The sequence below is a fragment of the Aedes aegypti genome, chromosome 2, assembly GCF_002204515.2.
Source record: "Aedes aegypti strain LVP_AGWG chromosome 2, AaegL5.0 Primary Assembly, whole genome shotgun sequence".
Classification (NCBI taxonomy): Eukaryota; Metazoa; Arthropoda; class Insecta; order Diptera; family Culicidae; genus Aedes; species Aedes aegypti.
The window spans coordinates 170,673,862-170,700,934 of NC_035108.1; the positions used below are offsets into that span (position 1 = coordinate 170,673,862).

General features: G+C 37.3%; 2 protein-coding genes across 3 annotated transcripts in view; one reads left to right on the forward strand and one right to left on the reverse strand.

Annotated features, from left to right (window-relative positions):
* The window catches only part of LOC5571886 (eukaryotic translation initiation factor 5B), a 314,657-nt gene that overhangs the window by 251,878 nt on the left and 35,706 nt on the right, over positions 1–27,073 (reverse strand). The window lies entirely within an intron of this gene.
* On the forward strand, positions 9,220–10,190 carry LOC110676199 (transmembrane protein 68-like). The gene is made up of 2 exons (XM_021843133.1): positions 9,220–9,351; positions 9,411–10,190. The coding sequence occupies exons 1-2, from the start codon at positions 9,237–9,239 to the stop codon at positions 10,079–10,081; spliced, it is 786 nt and encodes a 261-aa protein (XP_021698825.1). The 5' UTR covers positions 9,220–9,236; the 3' UTR covers positions 10,082–10,190.

Below are 27,073 nucleotides of genomic sequence, written 5' to 3' on the forward strand. Positions count from 1 at the left end.
CAATGGAAGCATACATGCGGACGATGTCTTCGGGTGGAAAAAAGTGGTTAACAAATTTTGATTATTATCTACCATAAAATGCATAAAATAAGTTTTATATGATTATTATTTTTCAATCGAACCTGAGAAAATTTGAATTGCACAAACAATGGAAGGAGTTCTATTCTAACAACAGTATAGTCAACACTCCCTATCTCGATATTGAATGGACCATCGAGTTACAGAACATGAAACTAGTGCAAATCATCGGGGTAGCCATGAAAACCAATATCGAGAAACCGAATATCGAGTATAGGACAGTGAGTTGACTGTACATTACATTTATAGTTTTAAGTTAAAACCAACATACCGTTGTTTTAGAAGATGTTAAAATATGTTTGTTCAAATCCACAGTTTTTCCCATCGCAAGACTTTTATTTCAATATATTCCTACTATATCATATTTGTCACTGAAAAAGCAGTTTTCTCAAAACTGAAAAAGCAGATTGCTTAAGACAAATCAAGAAAAACAAGAACTCCGATTATAATAACTGACAAAATGAAGAGACGGACGTTTTTATTTTTCTAGAATTTTGAGATGTTTGTGAGAAAACAACAGTTTCAATATTGGCAAATGAGCGATTCCAAATAGAACCTTAAGATCTTAATTGGAATTAGAAAATTTAATTGTGTTGTGCACAACAAATTATTTTATTCGTAGTAAGCCATCATCGTCATCATCGAAACTTCCAAAGCAGTTTTTCTGTTTCAAATTGAAAATTATTCGATGAAAATGTATTCACTGTGTTTCAGTTGGAGAATGGAATACAATGAACACATTTTCCTGTAAATTTTCTTGATTTTGAACAAAAAAACTGCTTTTGAAAATTCCGAAATCAATGACGTATCTTGCCCCCTTAAGGTGATTATAAAACAAAGCCAAACACGAAGTGTACAAGACGAGAGTACCTGACAACAATTCGCGTTGCAAACCAATCAAATTGATTGCTTGCTGGTGGTGACCAATGGGATAGATTTTCAAGGCGGAGCACTGTTTGGTTCTCAAGTCTTGTGCTCTTGAAAATTTGAGGTGTGGCTTCGTTCTATAATCACCTTAACGTAAAATCTTTTCTGACTGTTAAAACGTAACAGATTTTGGCGACGAGCGAAAAGTTCTTGCAATTCCAGAAAGCAAGGAAGCCCTGTTCCTGTCAAGTTTTTTTTTCCGTTCAAGCTCTTGTTCCTGTTCCACCACTGAAACCCTCAAGCCGTCGCGAAATCAAGCATGTCCAACGAAGATATGATGCAAGCGATTCTCCGGCTGACCGATATCATCGCAAACCAGCAACAGCAGATTGCAGCTCTCCAGGAGGGCGACCCCAATCAAGTTGGAAGCGAGAAAATCATCGAGTCACTCTCCCCTGAATCGACGAGTTTCGGTACGACCCAGACGGCGGCGTCTTTTAAGATTCGAGGTACGCCCGGTACAAGGACGTGTTCAAGGAGGACGGTAGGCAGCTGGACGACAAGGCGAAGGTAAGGCTGCTTCTGCGGAAAATCGGTACGCAAATCCACGAACGCTACGTGAACAGTGTTCGTCCGAGTCATCCACGTGATTTTGACTTCGAAGGCACTGTTAAGAAGCTGAAGAAGCTGTTCGGACGCCAAAAGTCCCTCTTCAACGTTCGCTACCAGAGTCTTCAATATAACAAGAACGACGGCGCGATTCGGACTTCCGGACCAGGCTCATCGGAAAGTTGGAAGCTGAAGAAAATGCGCCGCCCGCCGACTGTGCCAACTTGAAGCTTGAAAATCTAGTTGAGGAGTGCAACGCAATCACTCGTTATCGTGCTTCAACCTGAAAGGGGAACAAGCCGAATACACCTTGCTGGTTCAGTGGGGATCTACATTTCGTCAAGGAGTGCCCCTACCAGTCACACACCTGTGCGAAGTGCAAGCGGAAAGGCCACAAGGAAGGTTACTGCTCCTCATCCGAAAAGAAGCCATCATCGAAGCAGTTCAACAAACCGAAACCTAAAGACGCCGTCAAGTCTAAGGGTATCTCGGTTAAGCGAGTCGAAAAAGCAGCGGAAGTACCTATGCGAAAATCAAGATCAACGGTTCAGCAGCAGCGTTATCATCTTCAAGTGCATTTGGACATCGATTGGTAAGCCTGTCATCAGAACCACGTAAGTAGTCGCCGTAGGCGCATCTGGTGATATTATCGACATCGTAGGTGACAAAAGCAGGCCGCATTTTCGTCACAAGCAATCCGGATCTCAACGATATCGGAATAGGAACAATCGATCAGTTCGATCTCCGGTCTGTTCCATTCAGCTCGCTAATGAACTCTGTCCAGCAAAACTCGAACGCAACGATGCAGAAGCTTCAAGCCAAGTTTCCGGAAGTGTTCAAGTCCACGCTCGGATGCTGCCCCAAAGCGACGGTAACTATTTATCCGAGGCCAGAGTCACGCCCAGTGTACTTCCCCAAGCGACCGGTTGCCTACGCCGCTCTCGAAAGTTGACGCTTAATTGCAACGACTTCAAGACAACGCCATCATCTCGCCAGTCAAGTTTTCCGATTGTGCTGTACCAATAGTCGTGGTTCGCCAATCCGATGTCTCCGTACGCATATGTGGTGACTACTCCACGGGTCTCAACGACGCACTCGAGTCAGATCGCCATCCACTGCCGCATCTGGACGACATCTTCGCAGAACTTGTCGGCTGCCGCTTCTTCTCCTGCATCGATCTATCAGATGCCTGCCTCCAGATCGAAGTTGAAGAAGCATCTCGGAAACTACTCTCCATTAACACTCACAAGGGTTTGTTCCTGTACAATCAACTGCCGCTCGGCATCAAATCTGCACCTGGAGCGTTCCATCGGATCATCGACATCATGGTTTCCGGCTTTCAAGCCGTATCTTGACGACATCCTAATCGCTGAAAAGACTCAAGAGGAGCACGACCGCAGACTGAACGCTCTGCTCCAATGGATTCGTGAGTATGGTTTCCATCTGCGCATCGAGAAGTGCCGTTTCTCCCTTCCCCAGATAAAGTTTCTGGGCCATATCGTCGACAAACATGGCCTCCGCCCAGATTTAGCCAAAACTAGCGCTATCTCCGATATATGACCACCAGCGAATGTGTCACAGCTACGGTCGGTTTGATGGCCAGATGAAAGAGCTCCGTGCGCCACTCGACCGTCTACTGAAGAAGGATACTGTTTGGAAATCGGTTCAAGCCCATCCTGGTATCCAACCTGTTGCTGACACACTTCGACTCCAGCAAGGAAATCATCGTGGCAAGAGACGCTTCCAAAAACGGCTTGGGCGCCGGTATCCTTCATCGCTTTTCCGATGGCTCTTTCAAAGCTATCGCTCATGCTTCGAGGCCACTCACACCTGCGGAAGAAAATTATGGTCAAATTAAGGAGGAAGCGCTCGCATTGGTGTTTGCAGTAACCCGTTTCCACAAGATGGTTTTCGGTCGCAAATTCGTGCTGCAGACCGACCACAAGCCGCTTCTCAAGATTTTTGGCAGCAACAAAGAGCCAATCGTCTCCAACGCTGGGCGCTAACAATGTTGCTGTATGCTGCATTAGAAGAACTTCTGGAAACACATTTGAAGGAAAACCTAAAGAAACATCAAAATAAACCCCAGAAGAATCTTTTTCGGGCATTACTGTTTGTATTTTTGAAGTTGTTTTGGGATAAATCCTAAGAATATAGCTTATATAATTCTTGGAGAAAATTCAAGGGGGGATTCTCGGAATAGTCTATATATAATTCCTGGAATAATATTTGAAAAAAAAAATCAATGAAGAACCAGGAAAAAAAACTTAGGAATAAACTATATATATTTTTTGCAGGACGCCCTGGAGGAATTGCTGGAAAACCCTTGAAGAAATTCAATAAAATTTCCTATAGGATCCTGAAGAAATTTCAGAAAAACAATGAGACTGCATTGGAAGGTCTTCTGGAAACAAATTTGAAGAAAAACCTAAAGAAAAATCCGAATAAATCCCAGAAGAAACTCTTGCGAGCATTACTGTTTGTATTTCTAATGTTATTCTGAATGGTGAAATTCCACAAGGAAACATTAGCAGCATTTCTTTAAAAATATAGTTATTTCTGGAAAATGTAAAATCACCCCATAGTGGTTATCACGCCCAATGATATGGGTGCTCTAGTGTAGAAGTAGTTGTGAACCTTAGAGGAAAACAATATGCACTCTGTCTCGAAAAACACCCAGAATCCGGGTATAAATTATTCAAATTGGGTAATATTTCCATATGCATTTTAATGAGTCTGGAAAGGGTGTGCAAGTTTCTTTGAGGAAAACAAAAACAAACTGTGTATGACGAGCGTATGCTAGTCTACGTGTGTTTAAATGTCACTAAGCTCTATAATAGAGAAAAAACAGTAAAAAGAAACTGCTGCATTGGGTTATAACCAATCAGTTACAATAACCAGTTACACAAATTACTGGCTCTCAATGCCAAAACACTGTTTTTGGTACAGTACTGACCCGATTTTGTCTGCCCCCGATTTTGTCAGCTTTTTGACCCGATTTTGTCAGCCTATTTTGAATTTGTCAAAAAATTGTTATCGTCATGTTTTACCACGTTTACATTAAAATTGATGATGATGTTTGATGTCATGCACACATGGGCGTAGCAAGATGAGGCAATGGCAATGCCTTTTATTAAGTGTTAAAAATTGATATTACCAATACAAGGGAGGGTGGAGCCTAGCGTTGGGCGATTTTGAATCGATGTTCCTAAAATCGATATTAGCTTTCCGATTAATCGATTTTTTGAATCGATGTTTGGAGCACCTTAAATCGGGTGAATCGATTCTCTTCATTCGATTCTTTGATTCGATTCATTCAGTTCAAATCGTCAAATATTTCTTAATGAGTTTGTGGAAAAGAAACCATATTTTGAACTAATCTTGAAGTAGTATATCTGTTCGATTGATTTTCGAAACTAATTTGATTGAAAGATGTTGAAAACCGAATGCAAGTGCATTTGGTTTTATTTCAAGCTTTATAAATGTCAATTTTTATTCGATTCGAATCGATTCAAAAACATCGATTCAAAGGATTCGATTAAATCGGTGAATCGATTCGGTAGTTCAAATGTGAAGCGATTCAGTAACATCGATGTTCTGGACAAATTTGCCCAACGCTAGTGGAGCCCCTGATCAAAAAAATTGGCTACGCTCATGTCCATCAGCCTTTTTAAAGTCCATTGAACCATGTAACACGTCAAAATTTGAAAAACAGGAACAAAATAAAATGACCCGATTTTGTCAGGTTCCCCATTTTGTCAGCCTAAAATTCATCGGGGGGCTGACAAAATCGGGTCCTTACTGTACTACCAATTGTCATTCTCTGGATCGAAATGGGTTAATTACAAGGCGCTAATAACTTCGACGACAGACGATGACGCGGTGTTTGGCTGCTAGGTAGCATGAGTTCGCTCGAGCAAAACCGCCAATCAACTGAACGAACAACTAGGTGAAGTGACACTTCATAATTAGCGGAATAAACACATTTGGGTTGATTCTCTCTAGGCACTGGTATTTTTAAAATAAACGAATTATTCGTTAGCACACTCAAGTTTGACGCTTACCATTCGGACCCAGCATTGCAAATTTACAAAGATGACTATATTCTGTTAATCTGAACATTCGATGTTAGTAAAATGCCATCCTAATAGAACATTCCATTAAATGTGCTAGGCATTAAATTTGCTTACACCCTTCAAACACGATTTCCGCATGGCAAGATATTTAGCGTGTATATATCCGAGGATGCGATGATGGCAAAGCGTTCGAAAGAGAAAAAAAAAACCGCGCGTATATCTCAAGGTATTCCAGTATTTTTTTACGCAGGCCCGAGATGTGGGTTTTACATTTCATTGCAAATGAGAAAGGCAATTATTTTATTCAACTTTTCTCCGATTACGGTTCATTAAAATATGATCATTTATTGGAGGTGCGGTTGGAATGTATCTAAGTGATCGAAGGAAGCAGCTAAGTCAAATTCGTGCATCACATGAATTGTGTAAAATTGAGTATGCGAGAAAGTTGACGCCTATTGACGTCTGAATTGTAACGTGTAATTGTTGATGAATGTATGAATGGTTGTATAAATCGGTCAATGCCTCCCTCAACAATGACTTCATTGCTAAAAAATCGTTCAAAGATTTAAATAGTATAAAACCCATGTTTGAATTCATACAACATAACCGGTGTAAGTCAAACAGGTTATACAGTATTGGACAAAACATTTGCCAACTTTTCCGATTTTCCATACAAAATGACCAACTTTGGTAAGCTAGATCTCAGTTGTTTATGGACCGATTCGAATGAAATTTTCACCGAATATCATATATTACGTGAACACTAGTTTATCTATCTATCTATATAAATAAAAATGGAATTGTGTTTGTATGTCACGAAATAACTTACGAACGGGTCTACGGATTTGGATGATTCTTTCTCCGCTTCGTTCGACAAGGGTTCCGACGTGTTTGTGTGTATAAAAATCCCAGGATATTCACCAGGAAAGTCGAAAAAACGAGAATGAACGGAACTGTCATTTTGTATGGGGCGATTCAAATCGTTTTTCAACAGCCTACTTGATGGCAAGACGAAGTTTGCCGGGACCACTAGTAAGTAATAACGGTTTAGCTTAAGTGTAATTTTTTACGAAAAATTCAATACTATTTATCTCAAAATCTGATAGCCCTACATAAAAAATGTCTTCAACAAACTTGTTCATCTCGTTACAGTCTACAACTTTGCTGAAGATACCATGAAGCTATTCCTTCAATATGTTTAATTATGCCATTTAAGAAAAATCGTCAAAAAAAAAATCACTTTAGTCAAACCGTAGGGTCGGTGTTCCCTTAGTGGACAGTCCCCTTTAGTCGCACTAGTGGCTTTTTACGGCCGTTTTGCTATAAATCTTTTCAAAATATTTTTTGACATGAAGGTCAAGAGCCATTAATCTAAGTACCATTTATACACAGCTGGATTTTTTTCAAAAAATGATCGAAATAATTAGTTTTGCTTAAAATTTGCGCTCCCTTGCGCCTATAGTTAACCTATTGTTCCTATAGTAGCACTACTGAGAGAAACTATTTTTTATTATACAAAATAATTGATGAAATAAGAACTTTTTTTACATCAAACGGAAGCTTTTGATCCACACTGTGTAGGAAAAATATAAAAGTTTTGTAAAAATACGGTTTTGATAAGCATTTTGCTAATGCCGTGATGCTAGTGCTACTATAGGAACAGGAATTAGAAATAGCATTTCGGCGCAGGCGTAAGGAAAGGCATGCGCGTGGAAAAATGGAAGCGTTAGGGAAACGGTTTCTTATCCATCTCTGGTTCTAGCGTTTGCTATATGAACGAATAGTTTGAGTGTGATAGATTTAGGATGGAAGATAGAAGCAAGTGAGAGATATAAAACTACAAAGTACGAGGAAAGGGACGGGCCTGGGATTGAACCCATGACCTTCTGCTTATGAAGCAGAAACGGTAGCCATCAGACCGGTCGGTTGAAATGGAAGTACAAAGTTAACAATACATCATGTTTTCAATTAAATTAACAAATAATGCAACTTTTCAAAATAATATGTCAATTAAAGCAAATCATATTTCACATAAGACTTTCTTATTCTTATGAAGTAACTTAACAAAAATCAAAACTTAGCTTGACTTATTTCGGGTTTGCTACGGATTTTTTCAATTTCTCTGTAACACTTATGAATGGAAGTATGATAAAAACTTAAGTCATAATTTTAAAGCAATTTGCTTGAAACATTTGAAAAGTCATAAAATGTGGGCTTCGTGGCCGTGCGGATAGTGTTACCAAGCATTTAGCCGCATCGAGTCAAGGGGTGTGGGTTCGATTCCCGCTTCAGTCCGAAAAACTTTTCGTCAGGAAGGTTTTTCGATTGTGCCACTGGGCGTTGCATGCTAGTCCGTTGTCTAGTGTGGTGCTTCCTTCAAAGGGCAAATCGTCCACTGGAAGCATTAACGTGTCGGTGTCTTTAAAAAACAAATATCTTTAGAACAAAAGAAACGATTACAGATCATTGAAAAAATTGTTAAAAAATACTGAAAATTATTGACTGAAGTTTATTGCCGTGAATCGCAAGTCAGTCTCATCTGCATTTTGGTCAATATTGAGTTGATATCGATTTTCATTATATCTTCTAATGCTCTTCCAGCTGCACTAACGAAAAATCATTTTTTGTTCAGTAAAATTAGGAAAAAAAACACCAAGTCGAATTGTCCCATAATGAAAAGTAAACGCATGTCAGTCCCACTGCAGATGTTCGCATCGTGTAACACAAAAAATGAATCGTTATTTGGTCATCTTTATATTTTGCTTGGAAAAGTAACGGAATGAAAAGCAAATTATGAAAGTTTCATTGAGATCGAAATATGTTCCAATCTCCTGTAATTTTTTGAATGTTTGTATGGAAAACAAGATCGAAAACTTCTCAGTCAATTTTCTTAATGCCTACTTTTCACAGATGGTACTGACTCACGATTTGCGGCAGTTTACTTTCAAATTTGTTATCTCAGCATAGGCTTATAAAATTGGCTAATGTTGAAAAGAAAAGCATTAAAACTATATAAATAAAAATGGAATGGTGTTCGTATGTCACGAAATGGCTTACGAACGGGTTAACGGATTTGAACGATTATTTCTCCGTTTTGTTCGTCAGGGGTTTCGACGTGTTTGTGTGTATAAAAATCCCAGGATATTCACCGGGAAAGTCGGAAAAACGAGAGTGGACGAAACTATCATTTTGTATGGGACGATCTATAGCGTATTCAACAGCCTACTTGATGGCAAGACGAAGTTTTGCACTCTGCAATCGATCACCTCTAAGATTCTCAATCTTAACTGAGGCATTTCTGAGCCGATTTTCCTCAATTTTTCATTGTTTTTTTTTCAATTTTTATACATATAGATTCTTTTTTTCACGAATGAGACAAATTCATCAACTACAGTGCCACTTAGAGGTTAAAACATGAATCCGGTGATTTCCCTCTCACATAGAAACTGCTAGCAATTTGCAAAGACACATGTACTCAAGTAGATGAAATTTAAATGGAGTAATATTAGATACCAAACTGTCCATTAAAGGTGTAAGGTTTGAAATTTGAGAATTGCACAAATTTCAATGTAAAGTTGGGTCACTTCATTTAAAGAATTTTCTAATATGAATTTCAGTCGTTTTATCCTACAAGTGTACAATGACGGTGATTTCGATTTTTGGGACGTAGCACGCACTTTAGTCGCAGTTGTATGGGATGCCCATGGTAGGATTTTTCATGGTAAGTATGAGCAGAATTCTCTGATCGTGAGCCATCATTTTTTAAATCTTCACTTACAGGATACGAAGTGTGTGGTTTGGATAATTTGCCGAAAACTGGACCTGCGTTGATCATATACTACCATGGAGCTATTCCTATCGATATGTACTATCTGGTGGCGCGTGTTTATTTGAAGAAATCCCGTTTGGTCTATACCGTTGGCGACCGATTCCTAGAAATGTTACCCGGTTGGTCGTGTCTGGCTCGGGTAATGAAAGTAAGCCCTGGCACGGTACAATCCTGCTCTAACGTGCTGAAGGAAGGAAATATGTTATCAATTGCACCGGGTGGAGTTTATGAAGCTCAGTTCGGTGACAGCAACTATGAGTTGCTGTGGAGACGGCGGGTCGGATTCGCCAAAGTAGCCATTGAATCCAAAGCACCTATTATTCCAATGTTCACCGAAAACCTACGAGAAGGGTTCCGTTCGATTGGCTTTGCCAAACGGTTATTTATTCGACTGTACAATGCCGTAAGGTTTCCGGTGAGACCGGTCTATGGGGGGTTTCCGGGTAAATTTAGGACCCATTTGGGAAAACCGATCGAGTACGATCCATCGTTAACGCCGGAGCAACTGCAGGAAAAAGTGGCGTTTGCTATTGAGGAACTGATTAATAAGAACCAACGAATACCTGGCAGTATTCTGCACGGGTTGATAGATAGATTTGTGACGAAAAAGAAGAATGAATGAAATGACTGTTTTGTACAGGGACTGATGTAAAGCGAACAACCTTATCCGTACTACTGTATCCGTACTTATGCATGTGGCTTGCAAATATAGTTATACTGGTCAAAGTGTTCATCTTGTGTTTCATTTGACTTGTGACTGCCGGAACGAGGATTTTGGTCTTTTGAGTCTTATTATCTGCATAGGTATCGTTATGACTTCTAAGATTAGATAATTTTAGGCGTTCTTCAGCTATTACCCAGTTGGACAAGCTCCAGTCAAGAAGTTCCGATTGGTGAGCTCTTTCCATGCTATTATTTTGAATATGTAAAATATGATAGTATAATTACACATTTTAACCAAGCTAACGGTAAGAAATTTGAATTTCTGTTAATCACTTCATGTGATTGATGTTTATTTTTTTCCATAAAATCGGGTATATGCTGAATTTTCATTGCTTTTTCTGTTCTATGCACACTTAGATTTTTTTACGGATTCCTGTGAAATTTCACCGAAATCTCAACAGCTGAACATTTGGTGAAAATTCACCAAACAGTCTGTGAAATCGTTGAACAAAATCATAAAGAAAAACACGAAAATGGTCCTATCGAGAATCGAACTCTCGACCTTTGGATCAGGAAGCAGACCACTGCACCAGCTTACACTGCAGATAAGTGGTGTGCAAAAAGTCGAACAAACGGAGCTCATGCCTGCTAGAGCGGCTGTCAAATGATTTTACAGAAGTTCGTAGAAAATATTGCTTTCACTAAACTGTTCGTTGGTATTTTACAGAATAACGGTACATTTGTTTGTTTTCACGGATTTCGGCGGTAAAATAGTAGATTTCACAGATTTTGTCGGTAAAATACTAGATTTCACAGGACAATCTGTATTTTTGTAGTTTACAGTTCATATTCGGTGATTTATTTCACAGTATACTGCGATTTATTCTAAGTGTGTGGATACCAATGAATCTGTAAATGGATTGATTTATTAATTATTGTATTGTAATGATTAACTCCTCTACCATCAGCATCATTTTCCCACCACAAAAAAAAATTGAATCGCTATAACTTCTTTACATTTTTGCACCACTTTCTCAAAAGTTTTCAAAAAACTCTTCTATTTTTAGAATCTGAGTCGATATTGATCATTGGGACTAAAGTGTCCATCCCGGGACAAAAGATTTCGGTATTTGACAAATTTCGGGATTTCCCGCTTCCCGGGATTTTATTTCTGACATCCCGGGAATCCTGGGATTCCCTAAACGTATGTAGAATTTGCTGAAAACCACTAAATTCCAATGAAAAACAATGACATTTTTCCTCACTATCTACTTTATTTGATAAAGTAGAAAAGCATAATGAAAAAGAGAATAAACGAGTAATTATTTTCATGCGAAAATATCAATTTACCAAGTAAGAAACACATATTTTTATTTGTTCCTATAGTAGCACTACTGAGAGAAACTATTTTTTATTATACAAAATAATTGATGAAATAAGAACTTTTTTTACATCAAACGGAAGCTTTTGATCCACACTGTGTAGGAAAAATATAAAAGTTTTGTAAAAATACGGTTTTGATAAGCATTTTGCTAATGCCGTGATGCTAGTGCTACTATAGGAACAGGAATTAGAAATAGTGCTACTATAGGCACATGTATTCCTATAGTGGCACACGCAATAATAAATACAAACATTTGAGTTTTTGTAGTTTTCATATTTTTCCCACAAAACCAAGATAAAAAGCTTTTAAATGATGTAAAAATAATGACGCTAGCGTTGTTTTTCGATTTTCTACGATTTTTTGTTCTTAGCTATGCGGCTATTGGTACATCGACCCTAACTATTTTTTTTTAATCTTTTGCCGCTCCTGGAAGTTTGTTTTAAGATTCCCCAAAGTAATCGCTAAAAACTCTTGCTGAATTATTGATTTTTTTTTATTTAAGAGGTTTTAAACTTGCATAGGTTTATTCACCTCTGTGAATAAATTACATGAAAGAATTTCTGGATGAGACAGTAGTAATCGTTGGATGAAATGCACGAGAAAATCTCAGAGAAATCTGTGGAAGACATTCGTGAAGATACTTCATGAGAAGATTCAAATCAATGGATGAATTTAGTACAATAATCCCTGAACTGCCGTTCTACGCATATTTGTCAAGCTGTTCATAAGGTTTGTATGGACCGATGCACGAGTTCACTATCTGACGTTTGAGCGGTGCCGTGTTATTTACGTGACCATAGCAACGAGTGAATTCGGAACCGCTCAAACGTCAAATTAGTGAACTCGTGCATTGGTTCATAGAACATGGGATAAGTAGGCGTAGAAAGGCAGTGAAGAAATTCATTTAACAAGTACATGAAAATATTACCAAAGAAATCACCAAAGAAAATCCTCCTACTCTGACTCTTGAGATATATACATCGGTTATGACTACGCGTCGATACCCCAAGAAAATTTAAAATATCTTCGGAACCAGATGACCAATGATCGAAATCGCCATGGATTCTAAAAAAAAATATGTAAACGTTTGAAAAAGGTAAAAAATATACAGAAACACAAAAAAAACGCGATTTTTGTGGTAAAAATATTACGCTACCGGTAAAAGGTTTAATGATTCCGTGATAAATAAATTCTATGAAAGCGCTAAGCATCTACATTTTGAGCACTAACTCTCTTCGTTCTTGTTTCCACATTTTATAATGTTGAATGGTGCGATAATTTCGTCTGTTAAAGGCTATTCTGATTCTGCATATTCATCAATATTTCGAGCAAAAAAGCCAACCCACTCAATCATCCCTCAATATGACACAAAGCAGGAAACCTGTTCGGTCGGTTGTTGTTCATGCGTGTACGTGTGACTACCAAATTGCTAATTTTGTCTGGCTCATTTCCTCTCTGACCCAGTACAGAGCTTACACGGTAGGTATAGGTACTTCAGGCCCAAGCCAGCACAACCTCCGTAATTATGCACTTGCAATGAATTGGACTCGCGTGAAATTAATCTGATCGCGTCAGAAAATTTCGCCAACGTTTTTTGTTGCTGGTTGCCTCATACGTGCCCGACGGGTTGATTGTCTCCGCGAAAAAAAAACATGAACTCGGTAAATGTTGCAGCCCTCTCGGGCGACACACAAAAAGGTGAACGATTCACTTTGGGAATGATTAACCTTTCTCACAAATCAGATAGAAGAACAATCACTTAAGTACTTAAGTATACACTAAATTAAATAAGATTTCTTCATTGAGTTTAACTGAACATGTTTTAAGAGTTTATCAAGACAAATTGCTGGAATATTTATCCAAAAATAAGAAAACGGTTTGGATATTGTATTTTTGGAGAATTTAAAGTAGCAATAATCAGCTTGTGAAAGCTCGAAATGAAATTTCTAAGAAACCATGTAGGATTTACAATTACTCGAGAAATTGTTAAGAGATACTATAGAAGTTATCACTGTTTAAGAGTTCAAAAAAAAATTCCAGGAAATAATCCAAAACCTTTTAATTTTTAGAAATTCTTATTCAAATGTCTGGAAAAAAAACTACTAAAAAATCAGCGTAAGAAGTCCTGAGAAAATTGATGTAGGATTTTACAGAAAAATCTTTTACGAATTTGAAAAAACAATGGTTGTGGGTTTCCTGTATGATTACTTGAGAGATGTTCTGAATGACCAACTGCTGAAATCGGCTGAGGAATCATTCTAGAAAGCAGAGTGTCGTGGAGAAGTTTTCGGAGGAATCCCTGAGGGAATTATTAGAAGTATCAGCTTTCTTCTGCTAAAAAATTCCCTTGAAAAAAATTCTGGAGAAATTACTGGGATAATTTCGGGAAGAGTGAGTTACTAGAGTGATTTGTGGAGGAGGAGAGATCCCTAGAATAGTTCAATAATCCTTGAGAGAATTCTAGAAGCTCTTTTTTGTGGAAGAAGCTGTTGAGAGTTGGGTAGGTATCTCTGAAACATCTAGAATTCACTATAGAATTCTCTGCATGCATTCTTTAACTAATTCTAACAAAAACATTTTAATTACTTAAAAGTTGTTTTTCGACAATTATCACTTAGAAAGGATTTCCTTTTTTCAATCCATTTCCTTAAGGATCTATGAAATTCAGGTGTCATTCTAAGAATATCTTCCAATATGTTTAGCTAGTGTAGGGTTCCTTGCAACAAAATCTAGATGAATCTCTAGAATTATTTCCGAAGAAAAATGGAATAATTCAGGAGATGTCATACGAAAATTACTCATAATATCTGAAGGTGTTCCTTCTTATAAGGATAACATAATGACAATTAGACAATCACATACCGTACTGAAAGAAACTTTAATTTCAAACATCCATTTAGCCAGAGAGATGGTACCTAGAGTTTTCAAATTTCCCGGGATTTGATTTCCCGGGAAACGGGAAATAAATTTGCCATTTCCCGGGAAATCTCGGGATCCCGGGAAATGTTCAAAAACGTGAAAATAAAGCAAATTTGATGTTTTTTTTTAATTATTCGTACCATGCCCACACAGTTACGGATCACCCACAGTAACGGATCACTTTGGCGTTCAACATCGGATAACTCACTCAAAACATAAACGTTGACGTAAAACATATTTTTCCCATGTTATACTATTTATCTTCTACCATTTGCAATGTTAAGCACAACATTCAACCGCTAAATAACGGTGTTTTTGACAAATGTTTAGTTGGTACCGCACAGCCATCATTATTTGGTCGTTTTCTGTAAGAAGTGCCATCAGCATTCATAGGCTCCCACAGGTGGTAAAATTCAAATGTTATAGCATAAAATATGCTCGTTCGCTTCGATTTAGTATGAATTCATCTTTGGAAAACATTTTTCTTGATTTTTGTTTCCAAATACCGAATATTAGCACTTCTAACCAGTGATCCATAATATGGACCAGGAAACGATTGTTTACCACGGTTATGGATCACTTCCAAAGAAAGTTGATTTTCTGCCATTTTAAGCATTGGATACGAAATTTTCTAACAATAGCACTAAGGATAAAACTAATAAAACATCAAGGTTTGTAAATTTAATTATTTAGTGGACAAAAATGGGTGGAAAACTTGGTGTGGAGCGAAAACAGTTCATGTCTCAGTTACTACAATGCAGTATCACAATACAAAAGGGCATTTTACCTTTGTTTCCAGCTCTAACACTGCTATTTTTTGCAGTAATATGTGATATATTGCTAACTTTCGTCAAATCATGCAATACAGATGCATTGAGTTGAAAATCTCTTGATTTTGCGCACTGATCCGTAATATGTCACAATTTGATCCATAATATGAAAATTGATCCATAATATGGTTTTCAGAAACCGATACAATTTTAAATTTTTATGCTATCCTAAGTAAATATTACACTCAAAACAGTTTACTAACCAAAGTTCCAATTTGAAACGATTCAATTCGTGCTTTTAAATTACAATTTTATGGTTTCCATGTCGTTTTATTGAATTTTATAGGTTGGACTCCACACTATTTGATCCATAACTGTGGGGTCATGGTATTTTTGTTATATATTTTTATACCAGTAAACTTGTATTATACCTACATTCTCTTTTTGTAAGTAATTTATTTATGCTTCAGAACAACACAAATTATGATATTGAGTCCATGTGGAGATGATTCTTGACAAATCGTATGAAGTTCATATAATATGTACATGACGGACTCGATTATCCGGGATTCGATTATCCGGACTTTTAGACTCGATTATCCGGAGTTTGTTCTTTGATATTCTTGTTTTTGAGATTTTTTGCATAAATTTGAGATAATTTAGTATTGCAATATACAATATGAATGGTTTTGCAGCTTTGGATGTAGGTAAAAAAAGGGATTCGAAAAAGAGGTTTTTTGTATGCCGGTCAAAATAATTTCTTTCCCTAATGTTCCTAGAAATTACTTATGGCTACGCCACTGCATTATATAAATAAAACAACGAAAAAAGATAATATTTAAGTTCTTTTAATGCAGATTTTAATTTTTATTTTAGTGATTCGATTATTAGGAAGATTCGATTATTCGGAGTGAAAAAAAATCGATACAACGGTTAATCGAGTCCAACCTGTACCAACATTAAATCAAACCTTTCAAGCACTAGAATAAAAACCAACTAGAGTCTTACGATGGAAAATGTAACGGTTAAATCCATGAAAACTTTATGAGCGTACTCAATTCATGGATGATCCCTCGAAAAATCCTGTATTTTGTATAGCATATAATCTATTAAAAAAAATATATCGTCAAAAAGCTATCCATTTTATCAACAACTATTTGATTACAAAAAAAAACAACAAGTCAATATCGAAGTATAGCTAGTGATCTAGTAAGGTCATTGGTTGGAATGATATGAAAAGTAAATTATACGATAGTTTTGGTATTGGTTTTGGTCAATCCTTTTTTTCAATAGAACTACTCGGGAAATACAGAAATCCCGGAAAATACGGGAATCCCGGGAAACAGGAAATCATTTCCCGGGAAACGGGAATCCCGGGAAATCTCATTTCCCGGGAAATGTTCCCGGGATTGAAAACTCTAATGGTACCGCTATCAGTTGACTGTTTCTAAAATCTAACTGAAAAATTGAACCGTTTTGGTAGAATGTTTGTTTAAAACAATGAATATTTATGGTGTTACTTTTGATGCATAAATCAGCATAATTGCATAAAACAACGGTTGGTGGTTCCGTATTGCGTGAAATTCATAAAAAGCGCCTTCAAAATTGTTTAGTATAGAATAAAAAAAATGGAAGAAATCTTCATCTACAAATTAAAAAAGTATCAATGGAGATTATTTTGCTTAAAAATAGACTTTAGAGAATCCCTATTGAAAATGGAATCCTAAAAAGAAACTTTTTAAAAGCCAGACCTGCTACAAGCCCTGGAAAAATACTCTCAGTTTATAATTGTGGTAGTATTCATAAGAACATTACTGCCGTGAATCGCAAGTCAGTCCCATCTGCATTTTCGTCAAAATTGAGTAGAGTTCAGTTTTCAAAATATCTTTCAATGCTCTTTCAGCTGCCCTAATAAGATAATAAGATAATAAGATTTGTTCGGAAAAAGAAGGAAAAAAACAGCAAGTCAAATTGTCCCACGATGAAAAGTAACCGCATATCAGTCCCGCTACAGATTTCCACACTGTGTTACACAAAAATTAATCATGTTTTGGTCATCTTTATATTTTTCTCGAAAAGATATCGTAGTGAAAAGCAAATTGTGAAAGCTTCATTAAGATTTGAACATGTTCCAATTCTCTGGAATATTTTAAATATTCGTATAGAGAACGAGTTTGGAAACTTCACAGCTCATTTTCTCAATGCCTACTTTTTACAGATGGGACTGACTTGCGATTCACGGCAGATTACTGTATCCTAGTTGGGATGTAACACCAGAGAGAAGAAGAAGCTAACAAAATGTAGTGTTCTTCCACTTTTTGTCCAACATTGAGTGAATCGTACTTTCGTGCGATTTCCAACAGCCCAGTAGACAATTTGGAATCGTTCGCAATACTTTTGTCCGCGGTAAAGTAAGACAGAATAAACCGGGTCGCTGGAAGGAAGTACACCTCGTAAATATTCAAATCCCCAAGCTTTTTTTTCCATCCACCTTTTCGTTCTGCGTGGTGGCCTCTCGTCGTCGCACCGTACCATTGCAATTCGTACCTCTCCGACCGGCGACCGGTGTAGTTTTCCATTCATAAAACTTCTCCGCATCCATTCAATTATACGCTGCCTTGTGACATGGCACAGGATCGACCACGTATACGCCAAAGCTTCCGTTCGTTCAACGAACCTCGTTTGCGCCAAGCAGTACTGCCCATCATGGAAGCATAACTGTCTCATATGGATTTTCAAACAAACATTCAGCAACATGAATTAGGTAGTACGGAACCTTCAGGAACTAGGTAAAATAGAGTAATATTAGATAACTGAATTAAATCATGAACTCCAATTTGAATTAAGTTTGTGGCAATTTAAAAGGCAATGTTTCACGTCGCAATAATAAACACCACATAAATTGTTTTCGGTTTTCATTGCAACATCTATTCTTCAATCTACTTAACATCAGGCCCATTTGTTCATAAGTTCTCAAAAAAAACTCTACCACTTTTAAAATCTGTGTCGATTTTGAACAATGACCATCTGGATCTAGAGATATTCCGAAATTGCTTGTGGAACTAAATCGTAGTCATAACGCACGGTAATATCCCAGGCTACAGAATTATTATTGTGTTCAGGTAATCGCTTTTTCAAAACAATACTTGAATGAGATTTTGTTGTGAAAACATGAAGCAAGTTGGTGCAACCGTTTTTGAGCAATGAGCATTTATGTTTCTGGTACCACGCTGGCCGGATAAAAATCTGGATAACTACAGAAAACATCATTTTATAATTTTCAGGTTTCTCTGAGATAGCTCAACCGATTTGCATGATTTTTTAAAAGGAGTTTATTATTATTTTTTTTATTGTATTCAGTTGGAGCTGCCTGACAGCTTAACTTGTCAAGGCTGGCTTTTGCCAAGTTTCCTCTCTACCAGGACCAATACTCAGACGGACTAGGCTTTAGTCATAAATACGGACTCACTGAAATAAGTATTGCAACACTCAGCTGAATAATGAATCACCCCCGAAAAGTTTAGCATCACCTCAAAACAGGTTAATTCACATTGCTATATCTCGAAATCCTTACGACTTGCAAAGAAGCGATCTTCAGCAAAGTTGTTCAGGGGATCAAGGACATCCGGAAAGCGAACAGTTTAGTTCGCGATTTTGCCGCTAGGTGGCGCTAGTGAGCATTTAAAATTGAGCATAAATTGAGCATTTTGAACTAGTTTTAGCTTGTGATCCATAAGAGATAGAAAGTTCGGGTCTTCGGCAAAGTTGCTCAGGGGTTCAAGGACATCCGAAAAGCGAACAGTTTAGTTCACGATTTTGCCGCTAGGTGGCGCTAGTGAGCATGTACAATTGAGCATTTCAAACTAGTTCTAGCTTGTGATCCATAAGAGATAGAATGTTCGGGTCTTCGGCAAAGTTGCTCAGGGGTTCAAGGACATCCGGAAAGCGAACAGTTTAGTTCACGATTTTGCCGCTAGGTGGCGCTAGTGAGCATGTACAACTGAGCATTTCAAACTAGTTCTAGCTTGTGATCCATAAGAGATAGAATGTTTGGGTCTTCGGCAAAGTTGGTCAGGGGTTCAAGGACATCCGGAAGACAGATAGTTTGATTCGCGATTTTGCCGCTAGGTGGCGCTAGTGAGCATGTAAAACTGAGCATTTTGAACTAATTCTAGCTTGTGATCCATAAGAGATAGAAAGTTCGGGTCTTCGGCAAAGTTGCTCAGAAAGTCAAGGACATACGGAAAGCGATCAGTTTAGTTCGCAATTTTGCCGTTAAATGGCGTTAGTGAGCATGTAAAATTGAGCATTTCAAACTAGTTCTAGCTTGTGATCCATAAGAGATAAAATGTTCGGGTCTTCGGCAATGTTGCTCAGGGGTTCGATAAGTCGATATTTCTATTACACGATATCTCAATTAGTCGATGTCACGTGAGAGGAAAATTTCCCTCCATAACTCGATATCCATTTAAAAAACCTTCTTATACTGGGAAACTTGGATTTATTCTGGAAGCGAATAAATACTTACATCGTTCGCTTCGATTTAGTATGAATTCATCTTTGGAAAACATTTTTACATAAATTTTTATTCAAAACACCGAATATTAGCACTTCTAACTAATGATCCATAATATGGACCAGGAAATGATTGTTTACCACGATTATGAATCACTTCCAAAGAATGTAGATTTCTGCTATTTTATGCATTGGATTCGACATTTTCAGACAATAGCACTAAGGATAAAACTAATGAAACATCAAGGTTTGTAAATTTCAAATTTTAGCAGACAAAAATGGGTGGAAAAATTTATGTGGAGCGGAAACAGTTCATGTCTCAGTTACTACAATGCAGTATCACAATAAAAAGGGCATTTTACCCTTGATTCCAGCTCTAACACTGCTATTTTTGCAGTAGTATTTGACACATTATTAACTTTTGCCATACCATGCAATACAGATGCATTGAGTTGAAAATCTCTTGATTTTGCGCACTGATCCGTAATATGTCACAATTTGATCCATAATATGATAATTGATCCATAATATGGTTTTCAGAAACCGACACAATTTTTAACTTTTTTGCAATCCTATGTAAATATTACACTCAAAACAGTTTACTAACCGAAGTTCCAATTTGAAACGATTCGATTAGTGCTTTTAAATTACAATTTTACGTTTTCCATGTCGTTTTATTGAATTTTATAGGTTGGACTCCACACTATTTGATCCATAACTGTGGGGTCATGGTACTAGTTTGTAGCCAAAAGCCCTTGAAAACCATAAATCACGGAGGGTAAGCAGCTTTTTTCCCAAAAGCACAATATGACTCTGAGCAGTTCCGAACACGTTCGCGAATCACTTTTTGCTTCAGTTACTCGGGAGTCGACAGATGCGAGTAAGCCAGCGCTCTGACGCTCGGGAGCGTTTGGTTTTGTTTTTGTTCCAGTTCAGATGAAGCGTTCGCCACTTTCCATCACTGCGCTCGAGAGATCAAACACGACGCGATCCGCATTACTGTTTGATTACGCGCACTGCTTGTTAAACATGATTGATCCTGAATTTTGTTTTGCTCATTCACTCGCAAAAGTAATCAACACACACTAAGCCAATCAAACAGTACTCGTACAACCTCACCGATTATTCTTAGAAGTTTTTATTAAATTCACCGCTAAACTGTCCAGCAAACCCGTTCTGCGTTCAGAGATGCAAAAACAAACACGCTTCACCACGCACCATCCAAACGTGGGGATCGAGAAGAATACTCTCACAGGGACGCGAAAATAGTCCCGCGGCTTCGGCTATCCCGGAACAAAACTTTTCCTGAAGCGCAGAAAAAACACTAAAACATTATGCACAACTCCGTTTTCTTAAACATTTCAATTTTTACAAGCATTTGCAGTCACTTCACAAATGAATTTTCTTCACACTATTGCCGGGTGGCATAGCACCATCAGCCGAATCAACTTTATCAATTCGAACTTGTAAGACGCGGAATCGAAATAAATCTTTTCTCAACAACACTTGGGGGACAATTTTCACAATTTTTCTCACATCGAAATATCTTCCGGGTGGCATAGCACCACTATTCTCACCTGCCGAATTAGAAACAAAAATCATTCTTTTTTCATTGGGTTCTTCAACTAATTCTAAAACTGAGCAAGTTCCCCAGATCTTCCAGAGAACTGTCCTAGAATTCTGCCGATAATCCCACCACGTATTCGTTCAGAAACTTTTCCATTGAAAATCCCTCAAGGATAGTTCTTGTTATTAATGGAGTTTTATAGCGATTCCTTCACAAATTCTGAAAAAAAAAAAACATTTTAAAGAGTTCGTTAATTCCAAAATTCCGTCAAGAATTCACCAAAGGATTTATTTCAAGAGTTTTATCCCGTGCTTCTCATAACAAAATCCTGAAGTTTCATAACTGCCTGCCTCAAATGTTCATGAACTGCTCAACATTAACTTTGTTAACACTTCAGTCGTCGCGCTGTTGTATTTTGTACAACACTGTTGAAAAAATCTCGCTTTTCGTTCACAACTTCAGCGAGGTGGTTCTGACGGTGGCAAACCGTGCGACGACTTGAAGGTTAAAGGTTTCTAAAAGATCTCATTTATGAATTTCTTTTAGAGTTTCTCCGAGTATTCAAGGATTGCTTCAAATATTTTTCCTGATTACATTTCTTTAAGGATTACTGCAATAAAATGTAAAAAAAATACAAACAATTAAACACGATAAAATATCGAAAAAATATGTAGGATAGACTAGAAATGCCTGCCTGCTAGGTCAATAACATCAATTTAAGACTTATTTTCTCATCGAACAATATATGTTGAACGAAATTGAGAAAAAAAATATTTTGCTTCGATATAACGTAACCTCGATATAACGTAATGAAAATAAAAATCAAGTTACGTTATATCGAGGTATTACTGCATATATTTTAAGCAAGCATATAAAAAAAAACATTAAAAATATATAAATTAACACACTTTGTTTGGAAATGTTATTCCATGAAAAAAAATATGAAACGAATCCCATATTGAAAAATGAAGGTACAGGTCGGACTCGATTATCCGGAGACTCGATTATCCGGGGACTCGATTATCCGGGATTCGATTATCCGGAATTTTAGACTCGATTATCCGGAATTTGATTTTTGATGTTCTTGTTTTTCGTTTTCTATGCATAAATCTGAGATTATTTGCTGTTGCAATACACAGCATGAATGGCTTTGCAGTTTTGAACGTATTTAAGAACAGGGGGTTTAAAAAAGTGGTTTTTGTGTATGCTGGTCAAAAAATGTTTTCTTGTAAAGATTCCTATTGTTCCTAAAAATAATTTCTGGCTACGCCACCGCATCATATAAATAAAACAACAAAAAAAGGATAATATTTATGTTCTTTTATCGAAGATTTCAATTTTTTTCTTAGTGATTCGATTATCCGGAAGATTCGATTATCCGGAGTGAAAAAAAAATCCATACTCCGGATAATCGAGTCCGACCTGTATAATAGTCGATATATGAACTTTCAACCAGCAACTGCAAAGCATCATAATTCATGAAGTTTATATTTTTGCTAATAATTAATAGCAAAATTAGTAATTTGTTCGATGGTACTAAGTGAATATGTCAGGCAGAAATGGATTGGAATTCCAACTTGTCCAAGCATTTTTTTTAATTCCCACTTTTTCCAAATAGGACAGTTATGCTTTTACGGACAGAGCAAGGCTACGCTTTCTCTAGGCAATACTAAATAGTCATCAGCAGGTAGGTGGGTTGGGTCCCGGCAAAAAAAATGGTCTCCAGGCGGAATAATACGCGCACGCTGCGCTTATCATTTAGTCCAGATCAAATATTTAGCCCCTGATGTGCAAAGAAAAACAATGCCAACCAACCGGTATTTGGAACTGGGTTTCTGCTATAAATATGCAAAATGTGTGGGCAGAGCACCAGCAGCTCTGTAAATTTCATGACCAAATGTATCGCGAGCGAGACCCATCTAAATAAGGCTATCGACTTCCGGTCGCTAACACAGCACGCCACCAGTCAAAAGCCATACGTAATTCGGAAATGGGACGACTAACAAACAGAAGCACGCAACTTTCAGAGATAGCAAGAAACACGTTCGTAGCTGTTGTACATATGCCACTTACCTCGTGGCCTAACTTAAGGCGTATGACATATAATTTGTGATTCAGCATAACTGGGCAAAGGGCACTTACCTGGAAAAAGAAAGAAAACATTATAAAATGAGAGCGTGTTTCTTATTATGGAATTGAAACTACACAATAGTTAGGGGAAGGGTGGTAATACCTTAAGGAAATCATCTTGTTTCTCATAGAAAAACAAGGAACTTGAAAAGTGCTATCGCACAGCATCAAAAATAGTTATATTATCTACAGTAGCGACACGAATTCAGTCTGATAGTTTTGTTGAAATAGGTTGTAAAGTACAGTTAACTCTCTATAAATCCATTTTGAAGGGATTATCACATTACAGAACACAGAAACATGTAACCATGTAAACCAACTTTTACTATGATTATCTAACTCGATATAGAGATACGAAATATCGAGTAAGGGAGAGTTGACTGTAGTCATACTTTTGTAGCGACACCCAGATTGGCAAATCCCTCCCACATCGCTGCCTAAACCACGACAGAGTAAATCATAACGATGAAGAACTTTTAGGCGATTTTTTTTTTTTTTTTTTTTTTTTTTTTTTTTTTTTTTTTTTTTTTTGTATGGTATTCAGTTGGAGCTGCCTGACAGCTTAACTTGTCAAGGCTGAACCCTCGGTCTGGCTTTTGCCAAGTTTCCCCTCTACCAGGACCAATACTCAGACGGACTAGGCAATGGCGCCCACATGAACACTGTTTTTTCATTAGTATTGTGACGTGGTAGTTTTTGAAAAGTGCCCATATTCCCTTGCTTCTGAGAAAAGGAAGCATTGTGAAAATCAGCAGCTCCATCAGAATTTGTTTGAAATAGTTGTGTAGTAGTGTCATTACTAATACTGTCTAGTCGAAATGGTTTTGAATAATTTGTCATTCAAGTGCTATTCTGATTACTCCTGTCTTTTACGTAAGATTAGAGTCTTAAACGTCAATTGTCGTCAAGTTTCAACAAAATTAGGCTGTTTAGTAGTAGTTCTAGTTAATTTTATTTTTTGTTGTTAAAAGTGTTTATTGGTCTCATTACGTTCATATATCCTTAAAGAAAAAAGTCGCTTTCCTTGTCTGTTCAACAATTTTTCGAAACTAGCAAGTGTACCCTAATGATCGATCTCAGCGTCTTACTTTCCATAGTCATTTTATAGTGAATATTGAAGAGTAAAGTTACCTTAGGCTTCTATTACAGTCTCCTACATGATTCACTTTTCGGTGGCAAATGCAATGCTTCACAACGCCTACTTTCTACTTGTAAATTTTGCGAAAATGAAGCTGGAATTAGATTATTTATACCGCTGTTACAAAAGAGGTATTTCTTATTATGGCAATGTAAAAACCATATTAAAATAAGATTGTCGCCACTTATTTCTACTCAGTGAATCTACTAGTCATTTTCCTAAGAGTTCCTAAGTATTCCCTACGTCGTATATGATAACGATGTATCTAGCTAGCTAATAGTAAGAGTGGCTACGGATCATTCTGGTTAGCAAAAGGCAAACTGAACATCGCCAATAGTATTAATGTCCACTTCGAATAGATTAATTATTTGAAATGGGCATCAATTCTACCAATGACGCAGAATGTCCGTTGGATCACATCCGAGATATTATTGCGTCTATGCCATATGAATTATGACGCGGCTTTAAGCAAAAAGTGCCAAAATGTGATACCACCACTACAGGTTACGCCTTTGGTTTCCATCATATGGGCTAATGGATTATGCCCTCCCATCGCGGCAAGGTCGCATAACCAAGGGGAGGGATGAAGAACTTTTAGGCGATTTAAAATTAAATTACGTTACAAGACGGATGTTCATTCATTAACAGATTGAAACATGATCATAATTCTAATGCCGGACCATGAAATTTAACTTTTGGAATCTTACCCTCTCTCTTTATCAACATAAAAATCAAAATCACCTATCATGGGATTAGAGCAAGCAACTTCCTTTTCAGCAAAGTGCACTGGTGGCACAGTAACCGGATTATGTGTGCTCGATCCACACACACACAAAAACTGCTGCTGCTAAGGCAGCATCCATTTATTACGTAACGTAAAATTTGGAAATTTTCGACCCCCTCCCCCCGTCCGTAACGCTTTTTGTATGAAAAATTTCAAATTTTTGTATGAGACGTAACGCTTGAGCCTACTCCCCCCCCGCCCCCTAGAGCGTTACGTAATTTATGGACGCCCCCTAAGCTGCATTTTGTCATTCAATATATTGACCAGCTCGTGTTACGTGCGCACTTTGGACGAAACGTGATCCATCTTCATTATTTTCGTTACACTTGCATATGCTCTGGCAAGCACATTTCAATTCATAACTTGTACATGCAAGAGCAGCGGTGCTTTTGCATTACCGTCGTTTCATCATTTTTGAAACTTTGGTGCACGAACAAAAAAAAACTGCTGGAATGCGCCTAAGCCGCTTTGAATGAGACAACTGTGTCGAGACTGTTTTTTTTTTGTCATCTTCTCTGATTTTTTGGGTACGCTAACCTTACGACAAGCTGATTAAAATGTTAGATAAATATTGTTTGTTCCAGACGGCTACTGTTTGAGCTACCGTTTGTCTACATAGATTCTCAAAATTTCTGGAAGCACGACCCACCTGTTATGCGATTGAACAAAGAAAAACAGTAAGAAAAAAGTTCATATGTTTCCTGGTTTTAATTTTTGTTTTGTCTCAACATATCGCATACTTTCGCAAATTAGATCAAAAATTAGTTAGATATACCGTAAGGACGCCATTTACCGCTCATGCTCCATTCACCGCTCATTGAATTATTTTAAAAAATCTGAACAAATTTTCGCAATAAAAGTCATCAACATGTATTAGTATACCAGAATGGATTGTATCAGAATGAAATTCATATGATTTAATTGTATATACTATTTATAAAAAATAATTTTAGGCTGTTTAAGGTGATAAACACGAGTTGAACAATGATTTTATTATGGCAGATCGAAAAATGCTTCTTAGATGCCACGCTTTAATATGTTGTTGTACTAAAGTACAAAGATAACAACCAGCTAATGAAAGTAAATTAATTCCAACTAGTTGTGGATATAGAGCCTCATACTTAGGATGAGCGGTGAATGGCGCCCTACACATGTATCATTGACATACATGTTATTTGGTACCATTATACGTTGTTCACATTTCAACTTCTTTCCTATAAAAACAAATGTTTTGTCTTGCGTCTAGCGCAAAAAGTTGCGAAAAATATCGAAAAACCGTTTTTTGACAAAATTTAATGTGTTGAAATGCTGTTAAATGAGCGGTGAATGGCGTCCTTACGGTACATCAAATGGAAATCAAAATTTTTTTTCTTCGTAGAAAACTTTAATTTATCGTGGAAAATTTTATGCAATCCTGATTGGAATAGTTGTTTGAAATTTGTTAAAAATTATCCGTATATTATTTTAAATATCCAAGAATTCTTAAAATTTGCTGGAATATAATTTAGTTAAGGCTAAGTAGCCCGTCATTCTTTTTGGCAGCCATGTTGACATTGCAGTTCGAAATTTCAAAGTGATAAAATTCAGTCCTCATAGTTGATATTGATACGGAAAAAGTATCACTATATGTGCTTACATGCAGTTCTATTGCCGGACTGCATCACTGCAATACCAACTGATTTTCTTCAATTCGGAATTGACATGATTCAACAACAATCATCAACGACGTGTACAGATTTAAATG